General features: G+C 38.2%; 1 protein-coding gene across 3 annotated transcripts in view; it reads left to right on the forward strand.

Annotated features, from left to right (window-relative positions):
• The window catches only part of LOC136886409 (uncharacterized), a 314,687-nt gene that overhangs the window by 165,717 nt on the left and 131,082 nt on the right, over positions 1–17,888 (forward strand). For all 3 annotated transcript variants that reach the window (XM_067159198.2, XM_067159185.2, XM_067159191.2), the window contains exons 11-12: positions 8,963–9,082; positions 14,276–14,396. In XM_067159198.2, coding sequence (XP_067015299.2) covers positions 8,963–9,082; positions 14,276–14,396 — 241 coding nt within the window. The remainder of the gene's footprint in view (positions 1–8,962; positions 9,083–14,275; positions 14,397–17,888) is intronic.

A 17,888-nucleotide genomic window follows, 5' to 3' on the forward strand; every position in this document is an offset into this window, starting at 1 on the left:
ATGTTAGTTGCTGAAAGCATGGGGAATCTTAGGACTAGCTTTTAGTGAAAAGTGTAAATGTGTGCCTGGTCTTAATGGGGAAGCATTTGTAATGTTCTGAAGTTTTGCCAATATTGATGCAAGTCCATCCAAAATAGCATGTGTCAGGTATGCGCCAGTTACTTCAGTGGAAGTAGAACAAACCTTTTCCATCATGAAAAACATTCTGCATGGTGGGAGGCTGACTATGACAGTTGAAAGCTTGAGAAAAAAAACCCTTGTTGGGCTGAGTGGCTCAGATGGTTGAGGTGCTGGCCTTCTGACACCAGCGACAGGTTCGATCTTGGCTCAATCTTGTCGTAGTTAAAGGTGCTCAAATACGTCAGCCTTGCATTGGTAGATTCAGTAGCACGTAAAAGAACTCCTACGGGTCAAATTTTGGTGTCTCGGTGTCTCCAAAAACCATCAAAAGTAGTTAATGGGACATACAAAAGTAACATTATTATTAAAACGTTCTGTTGTGGCATTTAACAAAAAAAGTAAAGTACTAAAGCATGATGCAGACGTGTATTAACTAGCCTACATTACACCATACATCTTCCATATTGACTGTTATGTGTATCAACATTCAGTCTGAAAACATCTGTGAATTTACTAACCGCTGCCACAATCCTCTATTTGTAACTAGTTCTGTGGCCTTGTTTAGTTCTGTACTTCTTATATTTAAATCATTAGGAACAGGGCCTAATCATCGTCATCTTGGTCTCCCTCTACTTCTCTTACCCTCCATAACGGAGTCTATTATTCTCCTAGGTAACCTGTCCTCCTCCCTTCATCTCACATGATCCCACCACTGAAGCCAGTTTATGCGTACAGCTTCATCCATCGAGTTCGTTCCTAACTTATCCTTTATCTCCTCATTTTGAGTACTTCCTGCCATTGTTCTCACTTGCACTTTTTTTTCCTGTGGCGCGACGGCCCGTTTTCGGGTCATGGCCTCCCCAGTTGCTCTCCGCCAAACTTGTTGATCTCGTGCAGCTACTCTCCAATTCCGGATCTTGAGGATATGTGCTGCGTCCTGATGTACACCATCTTCCCATCTGTTACGTGGCCTTCCCACAGGCCTTCCTCCTCCAGAGTCTCCTAAGAATACCTTCTTTGGGATTCGGTGTTCTTCCATCCTAATTAGATGACCTGCCCATTTAAGTCTCTTCATTCGAATGGCATGCAACAGGGGTGCCTCCCCATACAGGGAATATAGTTCATTGTTATATCTAATTCTCCACTCCCCTTGTACGCATATGGGTCCATAAATTCTCCTCAGGATTTTCCTTTCGAAGGAATCTATCTTCTCCACGGCTTTCTTTGGGAGGGTCCACGTATCACTTCCATACATCACTATACTGCGAATGAGGGTTTTGTATAGCATAACTTTTAAGCTCTGATTTATATCTCTACTTCTGAAAAGTGGTAGTACTGCAAAGTATGCTCTGTTGGCAGCTTGAATTCTTGCCTGTATTTCCACCATTCCCTCATTCTTGTTGCTCAGATGTACACCAAGATATTTAAATTCATCCATCACCTCCACTTTGGATCCTTCAGGGACAAGTTGGTCATTTGTATACTTCCTTCTCCGAGCCTGCACCATTTCCTTCATCTTCTGTTCATTGATCTTAAGTCCAATCTCTTTGCCTTCTCTACTCAAGTCTTCAAATGCTTCTTTAACTGTCCTTGTTGTTCTTCCCATCAGCATATCCAACTAGTTGAGCTGTTTTGTACAGAAGTGTTCCACTGGTGTCCACCCTTAACTTTCTAATCACTGACTCTAGTGCCAGGTTAAATAGAATTGGTGCTAGGCCATCTCCTTGCTTCAATCCCTGATTCACTTCGAAGAAGCTGCCTACTTCAGTCTGAATTTTCACTCCCACCATCGTATTTCTCAGTCAATTCCACCAGTCGCACCAGCTTTTCTGGTATCTTAAACTCTCTTAATATCTCCATTAATTTATCCCTGTCAATAGAGTCGTATGCTTGTTGAAAGTCGATTAACATCTGTACCACATCTATGCCCCGTTCCCAACACTTCTCCAACACTTGTTTCACAGTAAATATCTGATCAATAGTGGATCTTCCCTTCCGGAACCCTGCCTGGTATTCTCCTAGAATTTCTTCCACCAGGGGTTCTAGTCTCTTCTTCAGAATGGAAGTGAACAGCTTATATACTGTACACAGCAGTGTGATCCCTCTATAATTGCTACATACCAACTTATCCCCTTTCTTGTATATTGGGCATATGATGCCTTTGCGCCAGTCTTCAGGCATTTCTTCTGTATTCCACACACTCACAATTAGATCATATATAGCTTCTTGTAGTGTGGTTCCTCCGTATTTCCACAACTCTGCAGGGATTCCATCGATACCTGGTGCTTTATTGTTTTTCAGTTGCTGTATGGCTTCTATCACTTCTTGCATAGATGGTGCTGTGACTTCTGATTCATTTGTTATTATTCCTTGAGGTAGTTGGTGTTTTCCCTTTCATTTCTACTGGGTTCAGGAGGTGTTGGAAATATTCCTTCCATCTATCTTGGATCCCTTTTTTATCTCCCAAAAGCTGTCCATTTCTGTCCTTACACATGTTTGTTCTTGCCTTGAATCCTTCTTTCACTTCCTTAACTTCTCTGTAAGCCATCTTCTTTAAATTCCTCCACTATTCTAGCCATTTTCTCATTTAATTTTCTTCTCTTCTTTCTTCGACATACATTCCTTACTTCTTTATTCTGGTTTTCAACCTCTTGTTTCTTCACCCTTGTTGGTCTCTGTAGGTATGCTTTATATGCTTTATCTCTTTCTTCTATGGCTTTTTGGCATTCCTCATCAAACCATTCCTTTGTGTTCCTTTTGGGTACAATGTGTAGTGTGTCCTTTGCCACGGCCTTAATGCTTTCCTTCAGAGCAGTCCATTTGGTCTCGACCGTTGCTGTTTGGTCATTATATTTCTCTACCAGCACTTCTGCCATTCTTTTCCCGTATCTTTCTGATACTTCCTTATTCTTCAGTTCACAAGTATTGTACTTCTCTATCCACTCATTCCTTCCTTTCTTGTTTTCATAATGCGGCACCTTAAGATTGCCTTAACTAGAAAGTGGTCGGAGCCACAACTTGTTCCTCTGAATGATCTGACATCCATGATATTGGATGCCCATCTTTTCTCCATTATTACATGGTCTGTTTGATTACAGGTCTTTCCATCCAGCGATATCCATGTTTGCTTGTGTACCTCTTTATGAGGGAAACAAGTTGACATCACTTTCATGTTTCTGCTGGTAGCAAGGTCAAGCAATCTCTGTTCATTATCATTAGTAGTGTTGTGTAAACTATGGATCCCTATTATTCCTTGATATATCTCCTCCTTCCCAATTTGTGCATTTAGGTCTCCTATTATCATCTTAGCATCGTTCGATGGGATTGAATCTTGCACTCGTTCCAGTTCAGCATAGAACTGATCCTTGACTATCTGTTCCTTGTCTTCCGTTGGTGCATATACATTTACGATTGTTAAGTTGTAGAATCGCATTTTAACACGCAATGTTGCCAATCTTTCATTTAGTGCCAAAAACTGTAGTACATCATCTTTAGCTTGTTTTCGTACTATAAATGCTACTCCTCCTTCTTGTGCATTCCTTGACTTCTCACTACTGAATATTGTGTGGGTTTTGGTGTCCCATATCTCATCCCTTCCTGACCATCTAGTTTCTTGTATGGCTGCTATGTCCACTTTGTTGACTTCTAGTTTCTGCATCAGTACTTTCAGTGCTCCGGCTCGTAGAAGTGTGCTTACGTACATTCCATGTACCAATTGCGTAGTCCATTGCCTTTAGCTTAGCTCGTCGTCTATTAAATCCACCATTCCGAGGCATATTCTGGGGCTTCGCAACAGTTGGTTTTCCGGAGCGAGGTTGTTAGCCTTGCTCCAACTCCCAGCAATCCTGGAGGACCGATGTTTTCTGTTGGGGTTGTCTCCCTTAGCTGATTGGTCCCCATTTAAGCGTCGGGAACTCGCTTTCTGCCCTTACATGACTTAGCCGTGTACCTTAAAGAATGTACCCGTTGCCCAGAGGCCACGGCGTGGACGTGCATGTATCGGACTTAGTAGGAATAGATGGCATTTCCTGTGTTTTTCTAGTACACTCCCATCAGCAAGAAGTGCACCCACAGGACCACATACTACCCCTTTGACCCCCCACTTGCACGTAACGTACCCTATAATCTCCTTCAAATAGTTCTTGATGAACATTGTTGTTTTAATCCACTCGCCATTATCCAACATACCATCTTCAGTTGCCTCAACTCATTCACATAACTCTTTACACACATCCCAGCACTTACACTCACCCTGTTACCAAAATCATTACCATAATTCATCATAATATCCCCATAATTTCTACTAAATACCCTCACAATTACTCCATATTCAGTAGCTTTCATATCAGCTCCCACTTGCACATTATTTATACCATTAACACAGTTACTCTCAACCCTCTTAACAGAAGTTTCATTAACCTCAGCATCACCATTCTGACACATCACTGATCTAACATTAATCTCCTTGCTTATACTAACAGCCACAAAGACTCCTCATTCACCAAATAACTTCGACCATCAACACGAAAAACTTCTCATTCAATTTCTGAAACTTCCCATAAGAGCATCAAATGCCGTAGTGTTATCGTCAGCAACACTAGCACATAATAGGTCTTTTGACAATCTTCCCTAATTTCTTTACAACTCCCACCGCCAAAATCTCTTTATCAATTTCTTCCCTTTACCAGTTACACTCTTAAAACAACTACTCCAATCAATAATTGCCATCTTTAACATTTTACCACTCTCATCATGTGCTTTCTGCCAAGCTGAGTCGCTCAGATGGTTGAGGTGTTGGCTTTCTGAACCCAGTTTGGCAGGTTCGATCCTGGCTAAGTCCGGTGGTATTTGAAGGTTCTCAGATACGTCAGCCTCGTGTCGGTAGATTTAATGACATGTAAAAGAACTCCTGTAGGACTAAATCCCAGCACCTTGGCATCTCAGAAAACCATAAAAGTAGTTAGTGGGACGTTAGGCCAATAACATTATTATTCAAGTGCTTTAGTTAACTCTTTCCTGTGATCACTAATTTTCTTGCTTAAATCCTCCCTTAATTTCCTCCTTTGAGTAGTCAATTCCTTCAAATTCTTCCTTGACTCAATTGCTAATCCTTTTATCAGTTCTAATATCAGTTTCATAAAATCATCATTATGCCCATTCCCCATACAATTTTGATTTTCCATAGTATCTTCTTATTTTTCTTTTTGTCTTATTCTTCAATTCCATACACTTCTTTAGCAGACATATTTTCCATTTAATTATTAGGCTGATTAGAATCCTGTATGCTTATACCAAAATTACTGTCTTCAGTTTGACTTATCATACTACCTTTGTCAAGTACTAACAAAGATTCTTTTTGATTATTCTGTTCTCAGTACTGAAACACACTTCGAATATATATATTAGTTTCTCTGAAGTTCTTTGTCCTTAATACTTTTCCACCTTCTTAATAATTTTTCTCTTCTTCTCCTCCTCCTCCTTCTCCTTCTTCCCATGTAGTGTACAAATGCGTTAGTAATGCTGTGTTGCTGAGATAAATGTATCTCGGTAAACTCTTAAGGCTAATTAAGAACTAATATTTGGTTTAATGATCCACCCAATCAATAACGTTACACTTTACAAGTGAGAACACTCAATCTTAAAACATTTTATGCATTCTTTGGTACATGTTTCATCTTTCATTTTAGACTTCTTCAGCCATAGCATCTCAAAAATTACTTTAATTAAAATATGGAATTATTACTGTCCAATAATTTAAAATTGATGAACCCATATCCTCTCTAGAATGTTTAAGAAACACACTAAAACCAATACACTCTGTTTTCTATAATAAAGTCCACCACTATCTTAGAAAAAAATCTTTTACATGTTTAAATTTGATTCATAGCATTATCTTCTAATTAATGTTGCTTGAGGTTTGACATAGCTTCGGTGTACTGAATGAGGTAGAATTTAAGCTTTGGCCTCAGAAATGAGAGAATAAGACCTTATCATTTCTTAATTCGCCAACTGGAGAATACCGAAGCTTTCAATCTGATAAAATTCAAGACACAAAGTCTGGAAAGACAAAGATATACTGTATATATTTGAATGGGTTTGACCTTTTGGAAATAAGACAAGTGAATTTTTGTTACGATTACGTAACGCGGAAAATTACCCTCACACTTCATCTGGCCCGGCAGTGTAGGAGGCAACGTGTCCTCCTGTCACCCGGTGGCTCCGGGTCAATTTCCGGCTGGGTCAGGGGTTTTTAATTGTAAATTGTAAATTGGCCTGGGAACTGGGTGCTTATGTCGTCCTTAATGTTCCTTTCCTTACATTCAACACTGTGCACTTCCTCCATTCCAATTACACACAGGTTCATATCACATGATGCAAGTAGGGGCAAAAGATCTCTCTGGGTTGACGCCCCGTACAAATAGCTTTTTAAAAATTTAAAAAAATGTAAATATACCCTCAATGATGTTTCTCCCATCTGAGCCTAGCTATGACCTGCTTCTCGCCACACTACTGCACGTTTTATAATGATGTTTCCTCTCACCTGGCAGGCACTTGGCTGGGGGCAAGAGGAGGAGGAGCGCTGTTAGTAAGGGGAGGGGAAACTGCTCCGTCCGTATGTAGAACGGAAAGAAGAGGTGTTTGTTTTTATGGAGGTAACTTCAAACTATTAATTGTCGTGATGGTAAAAGTGACTGTATCTGTTCATATAAGGGATTCTTATTCTCTTGTAAGTCATTAAAATTATTGCTCGTATTGTAAATCTGATCCAAACCTATATAAATATTTTCATATATGCTCATCAGACTCCCATTGCACAGTTTTGTCGATATAAGTTCTGATTTATATCGATATACTGGTGACCCGCATCTCATTAATTAGAAGATAATGCTATGAATCAAATTTTAATATGTAAAAGAATTTTTCTAAGATAGTGGTGGACTGTATTTTAAAAAAACAGTATTGATTTTAGTGTGTTTTTTTTTTTTTACATTCTAGAAAGGACATGGGTTCATTAATTTTAAATTATTGGACACTAATAATTCTGTTTTTTAATTAGATAAAATAATTTTAGAGATGCTATGGCTGAAGAAGTCTTAAATAAAAGAAAAAACATGTACCAAAGGATGCATAAAATATTTTAAGATTGAATGTTCTCACTTGTAAAGTGTAGAGTAAGGTGAAGTGTATTGATTGGGTGGATCATTAAACCAAATATTAGTTCTTAATTAAGCTGTATCAATATGGACCTATATAATGAAGTTTATAAATTGCAACAAACTCTAAGGCTCCAGACTCCCTTATTGAATACTTCTAAGGTTTCTTTTCTCAGCTTCACTATTCAATATCTCTCCTACGCCACTAATTTTTCAATCTTCTCAAGCTTTATACCTTTCTTGTTAGCTTCTTTAAGGGTAAAATCTAATTTCTTAATTTTACTACTCCTTTATACATTTATTAAATCTTTCAAATTTCAGTGTTTTCATTGAAATTATAATTGTTAACTTTATCTGTTGAAAATATCTCTTCAATAGCTTTAACTTCATATAATCTACTATCTCACTTCTTACAATGACACCATGGCAACACATTCTTTCCTCTTTTGTCATAGAAATTGAAGGTGGTGGTGGTGATTACTGTTTTAAGAGGAAGTACAACTAGGCAACTGTCCACTATATAACACTAATCAGAGAGAAATATTGGAAGGGATCCACCACTTTGAAAAATGAAGGTATCAGCCAAAGAAAGATGAGGGCTATGATGGGCATGAAAATGAAATACTCCCTAGCCCTTGGAAACCTAATAGCGTTGGGGTTGTAAAAGAACAAGAGTTGTCCAAGGGAGGTCAGATAGGATAGATGAAAGTGAGGAGCCTGTCACAAGTAATTGGGAGCAACACCAGGACTCAGCTAAGGGCCCTGTGGTCACCAGCCCATGTTCCAAAGTTCAGAGCTCTTGGGGCCCCTTTTAGTCGCCTCTTATGACAGGCACGGGATACCTTGGGTATTATTCTACCGCCCCCACCCTCAGGGGTATCATGGAAATTGAATGGTACTAAATAAACATAGTCACATCTATAAGATTAAACCACTACCTTAAACACATAACAACAGAACATAAACACATAAAATCCTAAACTAACAAACTATATATACAGTATATAGAATACATTTTAACTATATTATGACTATTAGAATTTTATTTTATTTTTATTAGGGGCTCAGCTCCTGTATGGTTACAAGACCTAGTGTTGTTCCTGAAATTGTTCAGATATGAATTACTGTTTGCTAATTTGTGTCTGTATCAAGTTATACAAGTAAAACCAATATGCTGCATTCTAAAAGACTTGTGATGTTAAATCATCTGCAAAATGTGTGGAAATCTATTTCATTGTTATAGTTCATAAAAATTTTACTTCAACAAACCTTTTAAGTATTTCTGACAACTACCCCAGTTCTTTTGATGTGTTGATATCTCATGTTCGTTTATCAGTATCATAATATTCACGCTACTGACAATGCCTGTCATTGTTACTCTCAGGTTAAGGAAGCATAACTTGTGTTTCACTGGGAAAAATAAGTAAGAGGTAACTCTTAAGGGCCAAGTGTTAGACCACAATGTAGATTTTACCTGGAGATGAAGATAACTCAGAAAAGTGGGAGAAGTACAATGTGAGTTTGAATCTGTAACTCCCCAATATTACATTGAGCCATGCATCCGTATCTACTTTTCTGCTTACAGAAATTGCATTACTGTTTGACTCTAGATGCTGTAATTTATTAATTTAGTTTTAATTAATAGTTGTTGCAGTATTTTATGACTCTTTGTTTTAACTTTGTTCAAGGGTGATAGATGTATCTTCCGTCATGATCCAACTTCCTTGGGTTGCAAGATGGTTTGCCAGGACTGGCAAGTGGGCAAATGCAACAGATACCACTGTAAATTTCGGCACATGATTCTGGAGGTAAGTTATTTGGGTTTATCATCAGTGTTAGGGCTAAGTCTGCAAGATTTTGTCGGCGACCATATGCAGGCTCTTTTGTTTTGTTCACTCTTTTCCTTTTGATTCTGCTTACATATGAGACAGATTTTATCTTTCAACATTCCATTTTATTCTTGGATCTCTATTTGTAAACAAATAATGAAACAAACTCCTGTTAGTGTTATATTGTACAAAGTCATCACTCCTCCTCCTCCTCCTCCTCCTCCTCCTCCTCCTCCTCCTCCTCCTCCTCTGACTAGGATGCTGACTAATGCAAGAATAGGATATCAATTTTTTTTTCTTTTTTCTATTTGCTTTACGTCGCACCGACACAGATATGTCTTACGGCGACGATGGGATAGGAAAGGCCTGGGAATTGGAAGGAAGCGGCAGTGGCCTTAATTAAGGTACAGCCCCGGCATTTGCCTGGTGTGAAAATGAGAAACCACGGAAAACCATGCCGGCAGTGGGGCTCGAACCCACTATCTCCCGATTACTGGATACTGGCCGCATTTAAGCAACTGCAGCTATCGAGCTCGGTGAATAGGATATCAGCATTGTGAGAGTTTTATTTTAAAAGATTTTTTGTGCAGCTGTCACTTCCAGTTTGAAATTTCTTGGCCTGTCATGAATTGTTACATGCTATCGCTGCTGCTTGATTGTCTTCAAGGATAAACACTTGAGGCTTCATCAAATGATGTGAAGTATTTACATTCTCAAATTACAGGAAAGTGGTTTATTTTGGTCACAGCTTCAAAAATGACAAATATAGCCTGATACAACTGATCATAGAAGGAAAATGTATAGCTGAGTGGAGAAGATCATCCTGGCTGTGGATCCTCCAATAGCACTTTGATATTCATGATGTGTCAGTCCTACAGGAAGTACAAAGTAGAAAAAATTACTTTATGATGGCCGCTAACTTTCTGTGAGGAGACGGTACCAGAGAAAGAATAATTTGTTAATGATTTTTCTTTGCATTAAACACCAATTGAGAAAGATCATTGACACAACAGTGGTTGACACATGACTTCACTACAGTTATTTCAATAAACAGGCCTGTCTTAGTCTCCTCTTTCTGTTGCACCCTTTCCTGATGCTGACCTCACATTGCATTTATTTATATGTGAGTTTCTCTGTTTTTCTGTACATTACTTGATTTCCCACTTTTTTCCTTTCAAGTACTTACATCAACCCATTGGGTTCCTTTTCTCCTTTTGCGTTTATTGTATGCTTTAGTCTTCTATAACCTGTATTCATCCTTGTCTTATCTTTCCCCTGTCTCTGCCTGGCTTTCTTCTTAACCTACACTTCCCACATAAGATCGAAATTCTGTCAAAATGGCCCCTCAGTGAGTGTAGAAGCTCTTCCTTCTGATGAAGCTGGGAAGGAGAGATGACCTGAGAAGAAATGAATTTAGAAAAAAATTGATGGGGAGAGAGCCCATCTATTTGAATGCACCAGTGTGTGAAGTTATATTGTCCTTGTCGCTTCTGTCAGTTGCTCTCTCTTCCTGCACTGACATGTCATTGTGTTTATCCTATTGTTCATCATAAAGATTCTAGTGAGGTGGTTACCTCTCATTGTTAATACAGTGGAACATCGATATCTCCAATCACCTCGGGAGCTAAATTTTATTTCGAATTATCGAAATTTTGAGATATAGAGAATACCGTTTTTGGACATATATAACACACAATTGAATCATATGTATCTACAGGTTATACTGAATATGGTATTTTCAACAGTATTTAAAAATATACAAACTCTATTTTACGGCATCACTTTAACCCCTCAGCATCGCAGCCATATAAAGAGCTTCCTACTGGGCGAGTTGGCCGTGCACGTTGAGGCGCGTGGCTGTGAGCTTGCATCCGGGAGATAGGGGGTTCGAATCCCACTGTCGGCAGCCCTGAAGATGGTTTTCCGTGGTTTCCCATTTTCACACCAGGCAAATGCTGGGGCTGTACCTTAATTAAGGCCACAGCCGCTTCCTTCCAACTCCTAGGCCATTCCTATCCCATCGTCACCATAAGACCTATCTGTGTCGGTGTGACGTAAAGCCCCTAGCAAAAAAAAAAAAAAGAGCTTCCTACCCCGCGGCCGGATGAGATTTCTACTACGCGGGACTGAAATACATTGATTCACTTCAAGCGTTACTACAAGTTTAAGAGTAGCCCGATATTCACAAAATTTGGAATTCCTCATGATAGAACTATGCACATGCAGATAATTACATAATTGTTTCACATTTCCTTAGTAATTTAGAATCATGTGATTGAGTTCGAAGCACTCTTCGAGACAGAGACCCAGGTCACACTCCTGGCAGCAGTACACCGATGTCTTCTTTTGGCCGTGTTTTGAACATACGATGCAACGTCGCTGAGATTTCGTTCCCCGCCCGAGCGAGCGTATTTTGTAAACAAACCTTCCATCAGCTGAACCCGATAAGATAACTGCTCAATGTTTGTCCCTGTGACTTGTCTGAATATTATTAGAGAATTCAGGAATCAGAATTCACTGTTGAAAACTTCCCTTTGACCTGTATAATTATCCATAGCCTCCCACATGAAATTTCCAAGTACTGGTTCCTCCTCATCGTGACTCTCATCATTTACCACTGCATCCGCTACAGCCACATCTATTTCATTATCACTGCTGCTAATACTGTCACTACTACTTCCGACTAAACTTTCATCTGAATTATACAATATTTCAAGCACATTACTGTCAGTCAAACCTCTGCTGGAGCTAGCCATTGAGCACGGCGCGTCACACGGACTGATGAAGCTGCAGCGAGACCGAAAAGGGCAGGATGAAACTGAATGAGGGGAATAATATTTATGACGAAAAAACCAACTCGATACATATTTCAGATAAAAGGTCGTGACATCATCTTTCAAACGAGATATATACCATGAACAACTGGTTCTCGTATCGTATGACAGAAAGCAGCACTAACTCATGCCTACACAGTGCGCTCGTGGAGAGTTACGAAAATATTACAAGCTGAGAAATAAAGACGAATATAATAAATAAACCGCACTCTTAATGTAAAATTAGAGCAAAGAACATCACGCGAAAAGACAAACTTCTCGGAATATCACTTCTTTATTTTATTCTGTAGGAAAGAATGAAGCAAACAGACTTTTTAAAAAAAGCAGAGATTAGTGCTCAGAATTACTTTACAAATACTTATCCTTGCAAAAACAACTTCATTTTAACGATTTTCAATTCTTATTTACAACACTGATAAACCCGAAAAAGTCATCTTGGAAACAAAACAATTTGCATTTCCATAACTCGAAAGCTCTTCACGCTATAGCCGTAAATGCGAAACCATGTATGGGTCTATACCACGTATAGAGGTCGGCGGCTACGGAAGAAAAGAGGGTCTATACCAGGTATAGAGGTCAGCGCTGAGGGGTTAATTATAACCCTTATTATACTCGCTACGAAGATTAGTCTCACTTCATACTCGACACTGTAGAGAAACGGGATAAGGGTATTGTATTATGCAATATTAATACAAAAGAACATAATGGCAGTTATTTGTGTCTGTCAGTTAAGAAGTAGGCCTACCACACAGTAAACCTGATCACTGCTTTCATTTGAATTATCATCGTCTTGTGCCGCCAAGTTACCTGCTTTCGGCGTGTCGTCATTCCAAATGACATCATCTTCACGGCAGTTGCGAGTATTTGGGATCCTGTTATTTTGCAACTTAAAAAATAGTTTCATTCCCGACTATAGAGTCCAAACAGTGAGAATCTATTTGCAAATGGTTTCTGGAGATGGTCTCTTGTTATTCCCAGTTGATGTATGTGTAACAGAAGCCACCCCTTCTGAATAAAGCCGTGCTGTAAAAAGCCTGCCGATCCACCAGCTGATAGTGTGTGTTACGAGTTGTACTTCCGAATGTAATACATAGTGACTGGAAGCATTCTTCGGATAACTGCGGTTACTAAAAGCCAGAAGTTTATTTTTAAGTATATTTCATGCTTGTTCTCTACATTTATCACACCAGGATTTACTTAAACAGCTGTCATTGAGATGATAGGGACCACATTGTGTAGGTTAGGTATACTACTAAGTGCCCAGATAGTGTCAATGTTCCACGACGGAAAGAATGAAATAAATAACAGGAGAGCTTGTCGCATTTATGGATATCTACAGGTGTGGCAGTAATGCGTTTTATTATCATTAATTTCACACGTTTGTTGCCTCCATATTTCTTTTATTAATGCATAGTATGTTCTGTCTAGCATCTCCGAAAATCGTACAAGTCGTTAGCGGGGACATAAAATCAGCACCATTGTTATTCTTATTATTTAGGTATATTGGCGAGCAAAACAATCATTATGATTGGATTGTTTGTATCGCGTTTTAAACCTACATTGGCCCGAGTTACTAGATATTAAAAGATCACTTTGTTAATGATCTTGCCTGCTACATTAATAGCAACAACCGTGAATATTTCTTAACTAAAGTAAACTCCTTTTCTCATCCCGAGGTAGTGCAGCCCCCAATGGAGGGGGGCTACATGTACCATTTTTACCGCATATAAACTTTCCTGCTATTCTTAAATCTCTGGCAGTACAATACCAGGAATCGAGCTCAGGCCCCCAAGAACGATAGTTAATTGTGCTAAACATTACGCTGGCAGACATTCTTAATTACAAAAAACAGACATGTAGCATGACTGATGCATGCTTTAATTGCGCAGGTCGGACATGAAACTATTCACCTATTTGTACGACATCATCAGAGCTGCAGTGGGCCTACACTGAGGCGATATTTCTTAACTACGAAACACAGATGTTCCGCATGACTTCAATGTGTTTTCATTGCACGGGTTGTACGGACAAAACTATTCACAAATTTGTGTGATGTCATCGGAGCTGCAGTGAAGCTTGTACCCGCTTCGAAGCGGAATCGTTGCCCTTCTGTGATGAATTACAATGGGGGTTCTTATATGTGAGGTTAATTTCTTTTCATTTTCTTTGTCCCAAAAAGCCAGGGGAGGTCTAATACACGAGTAAATATGGTACACATAAAGAATAGGACAAAGGGCCGTAAAACTTAATTTACTTTGAGATACTGAAAATTCGAGTAATTCTCTCCTATAACTTCAAATTATGTGTTCTGATACTGTATATGTATTATTGTGTGCAGAACAATCCTATGCGTTGTTGCTGGGAGAACAAGCCTGGTGGTTGCCAAGTTCAAGATTGTCCGTTTCAACACAAGAGGTCTAAAGATGATGTTGAGGGGAATAATGAAGAAAATTATGAGGGTAAGTATTTAGAATACAGTTTTCTCAGAGAAATATAATGTTTTAGGTTTTAGCATTATTAATGGAAGTAATGACATCAATCCTGAAATTAATAACAGATTAAGTAAAGGTACAACATTTTATGATCAAGTCAGAGAGCTTTTATGGGATGACAAAGTACCCAAGAGTACGAAATTAACATTATATAAACAGTATTTCATACCAGTTGTAACATACGGAGTAGAAACACGCTGGAAACTAATAAGAGACAAGATAGCAAGATCCAAGCAGTAGAAATGAAATTTTTAAGAACATTGGTTAAAAAGACAAGAAAAGATAGAATTCAAAATATTAAAATCAGAGAAGACCTCAATATAGAACCGTTAGTACAGAACATACAGAAAGCAAGACTGAGATGGTTCGGACATTTAAAAAGAATGGGAAAGGAACGGGTAGCAAGAAGGGAATTGGAAAGAGACCAGTTGGAAGACCGAGAAGAAGGTGGATGGATCAGATTTGGAAGGACATTAGAGAAACTGGATTGGATGTGGCAGAAGTAATGGAGCAGGAAAAGTGGATGGACAGAAAGGAGTGGAGGAGACTTGTTAACAACACCCAGGCAGCTGGAGTAGGACATTGATGATTATTATGATGATGATAATGATGATGTTGAGGTTAAAATGTTGGTTTTATTGAGGAAAATCGTGCTGTCTTTTGATGTGCAATAGTAATATGAAGAAGATTGTACTATTAATTTTAAAGAAATTAATTTTATATGGAGTTGTTTCAAGGTTCCCATGTCTTATCAGTATGCTCATTACTGCAGCTAACATGCATAAATGCAATATGCCATATCTCTCCGTAATATCTTTAACCTTCCTCTTTTGGAGAATATATACAGTTGTTTGAAAACTAGAATTGTTGCTCGAAATGTATGGCTATAATGTTTTCTCTCATGATTTTACCTAGTCTGGCCATTAATACTGTTACATATAATAATAATAATAATAATAATAATAATAATAATGATAATAATAATAATAATATATGAAATACAGATTGGAAAAGAGAAATGCTGTTTTTAGGCATGAAAAGAACATTTATTTATTTATTTATTTATTTATTTATTTATTTATTTATTTATTTATTTATTTATTTATTTATTTATTTATTTATTTATTTATTTATTTATTTATTTATTTATTTATTTATTTATTTATTTATTTATTTGTTTATTTGTTTATTTGTTTATTTGTTTATTTGTTTATTTATTTGTTTATTTATTTATTTATTTATTTATTTATAGGTGGCAAACATACATTACACTTTTCTAACTCCCATTCATTCGATCATCCAGTCATACCAGTTAGTCAGCTGCATTCAGCAGGTAGTCTTGGCAAGCAGTCTTAAATTTAAGTAATGAGGTGGTATTTCTGACACTGACAGGCAGGGAATTCCAAAGTCTAGAACCCATCACAACAAAGGAATTGTTGTACGTAGAGGATCAGTGAACAGGAATAGAAAGGGAGGAACCAGAGCGGGTATTACTGCTGTGAAAGGAGGACAAATACTTAAGTTGGGATGAAATGTATAGTGGTCTGTCTTCAGAGAGCAGTCTGTATATCTGTATCAGTAGGCCTATGTGATACGTTTGTCGTTTGTCAGGTTTCAGCCATGAAATTGTGTGATAGTATGGGGTGACGTGTATCATAACTCACACTGTATATAAATCTAAGGCAACAATTAAGCGCTCGCTGAAGTTTCGAAGTCTACTCTTTTGTTGCGTCTACATGAATCATGTCACAGTAGTCGAGGACGGGAAGCACTAGTGTTGGTATGAGTTTGACTCTCACATTACAAGGTAAAACATCGCTGTTTCTTTTAACTAAATGGAGTATCGAAAATATTTTTTTACACACATTTTTAATATATTCAGACCAATTTAAAGTTTCGTTCATTTTCACTCCAAGATTTCTCACAGTTCGGCTAAATGGAATAACTCTACCATTCAGTATAACTGGAGGAATAGTTTCGTATCGTAGTGTGGTCAACAATTTTTGAGACCCAATAATGATTGCCTATGTCGTGGAGGGGTTAAGAAAGAGGGAATTTTTCAAGGAGTAAGCATGAAGTCGTTGAAGGTCAGCATTGATGCCTGTTATGGCTTGAGGCAAATTAGAGGTCTTACAGTGACAGTACATTTGTAAGTCGTCCGCATAAGGATGGTAGCTACAATTCTTTAGATGATATGAAATGTTGTTTATCTACAAAATAAAGAGCAAAGGGCCTAAAACACTACCCTGCGGCATGCCTTCCTTCCTGGTTAGCCAGTGAGAGGTTTTTTCAAGGGTTATAATTCATTGCGCGTTATTTTTGATACGATGAAAATAAATTAATAGTTCGTTGATCGAAGTAGTAAGATGGCATCTTGTTTAATAGAGCCTGGAAGTTTATAGTGTCAAATGCGCTACTGAAATCTAGGAGAGTAAGTATTGTCACCAGTCTTTGGTCCATTGCGTGTCGTATGCCCTCAGTTACTTTGAGCAGGGCAGTTGCCGTGCTGTGTCCTTTCTTGAAGCCAGATTGTAATGGGTCTAGGAGAGAATAGTTGTTTAAGTATTCCAACACCTGCTCATGAACCAGACGCTCAAGTGCTTTGGAAAATAGAAATTAGTTTGTAGACGGATGGTTGGGAGGGGTCGGTTTCTTAGGCACAGGGATAACTTTGGCTAGTTTACATAGTCAATGAAAGGTTCCATTTTTAAGGCAGTAGTTAAGAATGTGGGTAATAATTGGTAAAACAGCACCAATAATGTTGTGTAAGAAAATTATAGGGATATCACCACTCCTCTGGCTTTTGATTTGATAGCATATAATACATTTTTAACTTTATTAGCAGTAACAGGGTGGAATGTAAAATGTTGTTGGTCAGGTAAAGGGTTCATTACAGAGTTGGGTACTGAGTTTGGGGAATTTAGTACATTAGGTGATGTTCTTTCTTCAGTAAAAACTCGTTTAACTTATCGAGTAGTATGTCTGGCACATAAGGTTGTTGCTGAGCTTTCCCTATGCCTAAGGAACGAAGCATGTTCCAAGCACTGCTAAAATTCATGTTTGCAGTCATGTTTCGCAAGTAAGTAAATTTACGGTTTCTAATAAGCTGTTTAACTCTATTTCTAATTCAAAGTCACTTTCGTCACAAGTTTGTTTAAAGCGTCGATAAAGTGGGCATCGCGGTGGGCCATCATATTTTTAATTTCATCATTTAGCCCAGGACAAAATGGGCGAATAACTTTTATCTCGTAATCTATAATCTTCATTTCCGTATTGACAATTGCACCATTAAAAATAGGAGAGGATTTCCACCAATCAATACTTATTTATTGTATATATTAAACTACAGGACCGGTTTCGACCTCATATTCAAGGTCATCTTCAGCTGAACCATACATACATATTTATATAATGAAGCTTTGATTAAGATTGTGGTGTTGAAGGAATGCCATATGATGA

Source organism: Anabrus simplex, chromosome 1 (genome assembly GCF_040414725.1).
Source record: "Anabrus simplex isolate iqAnaSimp1 chromosome 1, ASM4041472v1, whole genome shotgun sequence".
Lineage (NCBI taxonomy): Eukaryota > Metazoa > Arthropoda > Insecta > Orthoptera > Tettigoniidae > Anabrus > Anabrus simplex.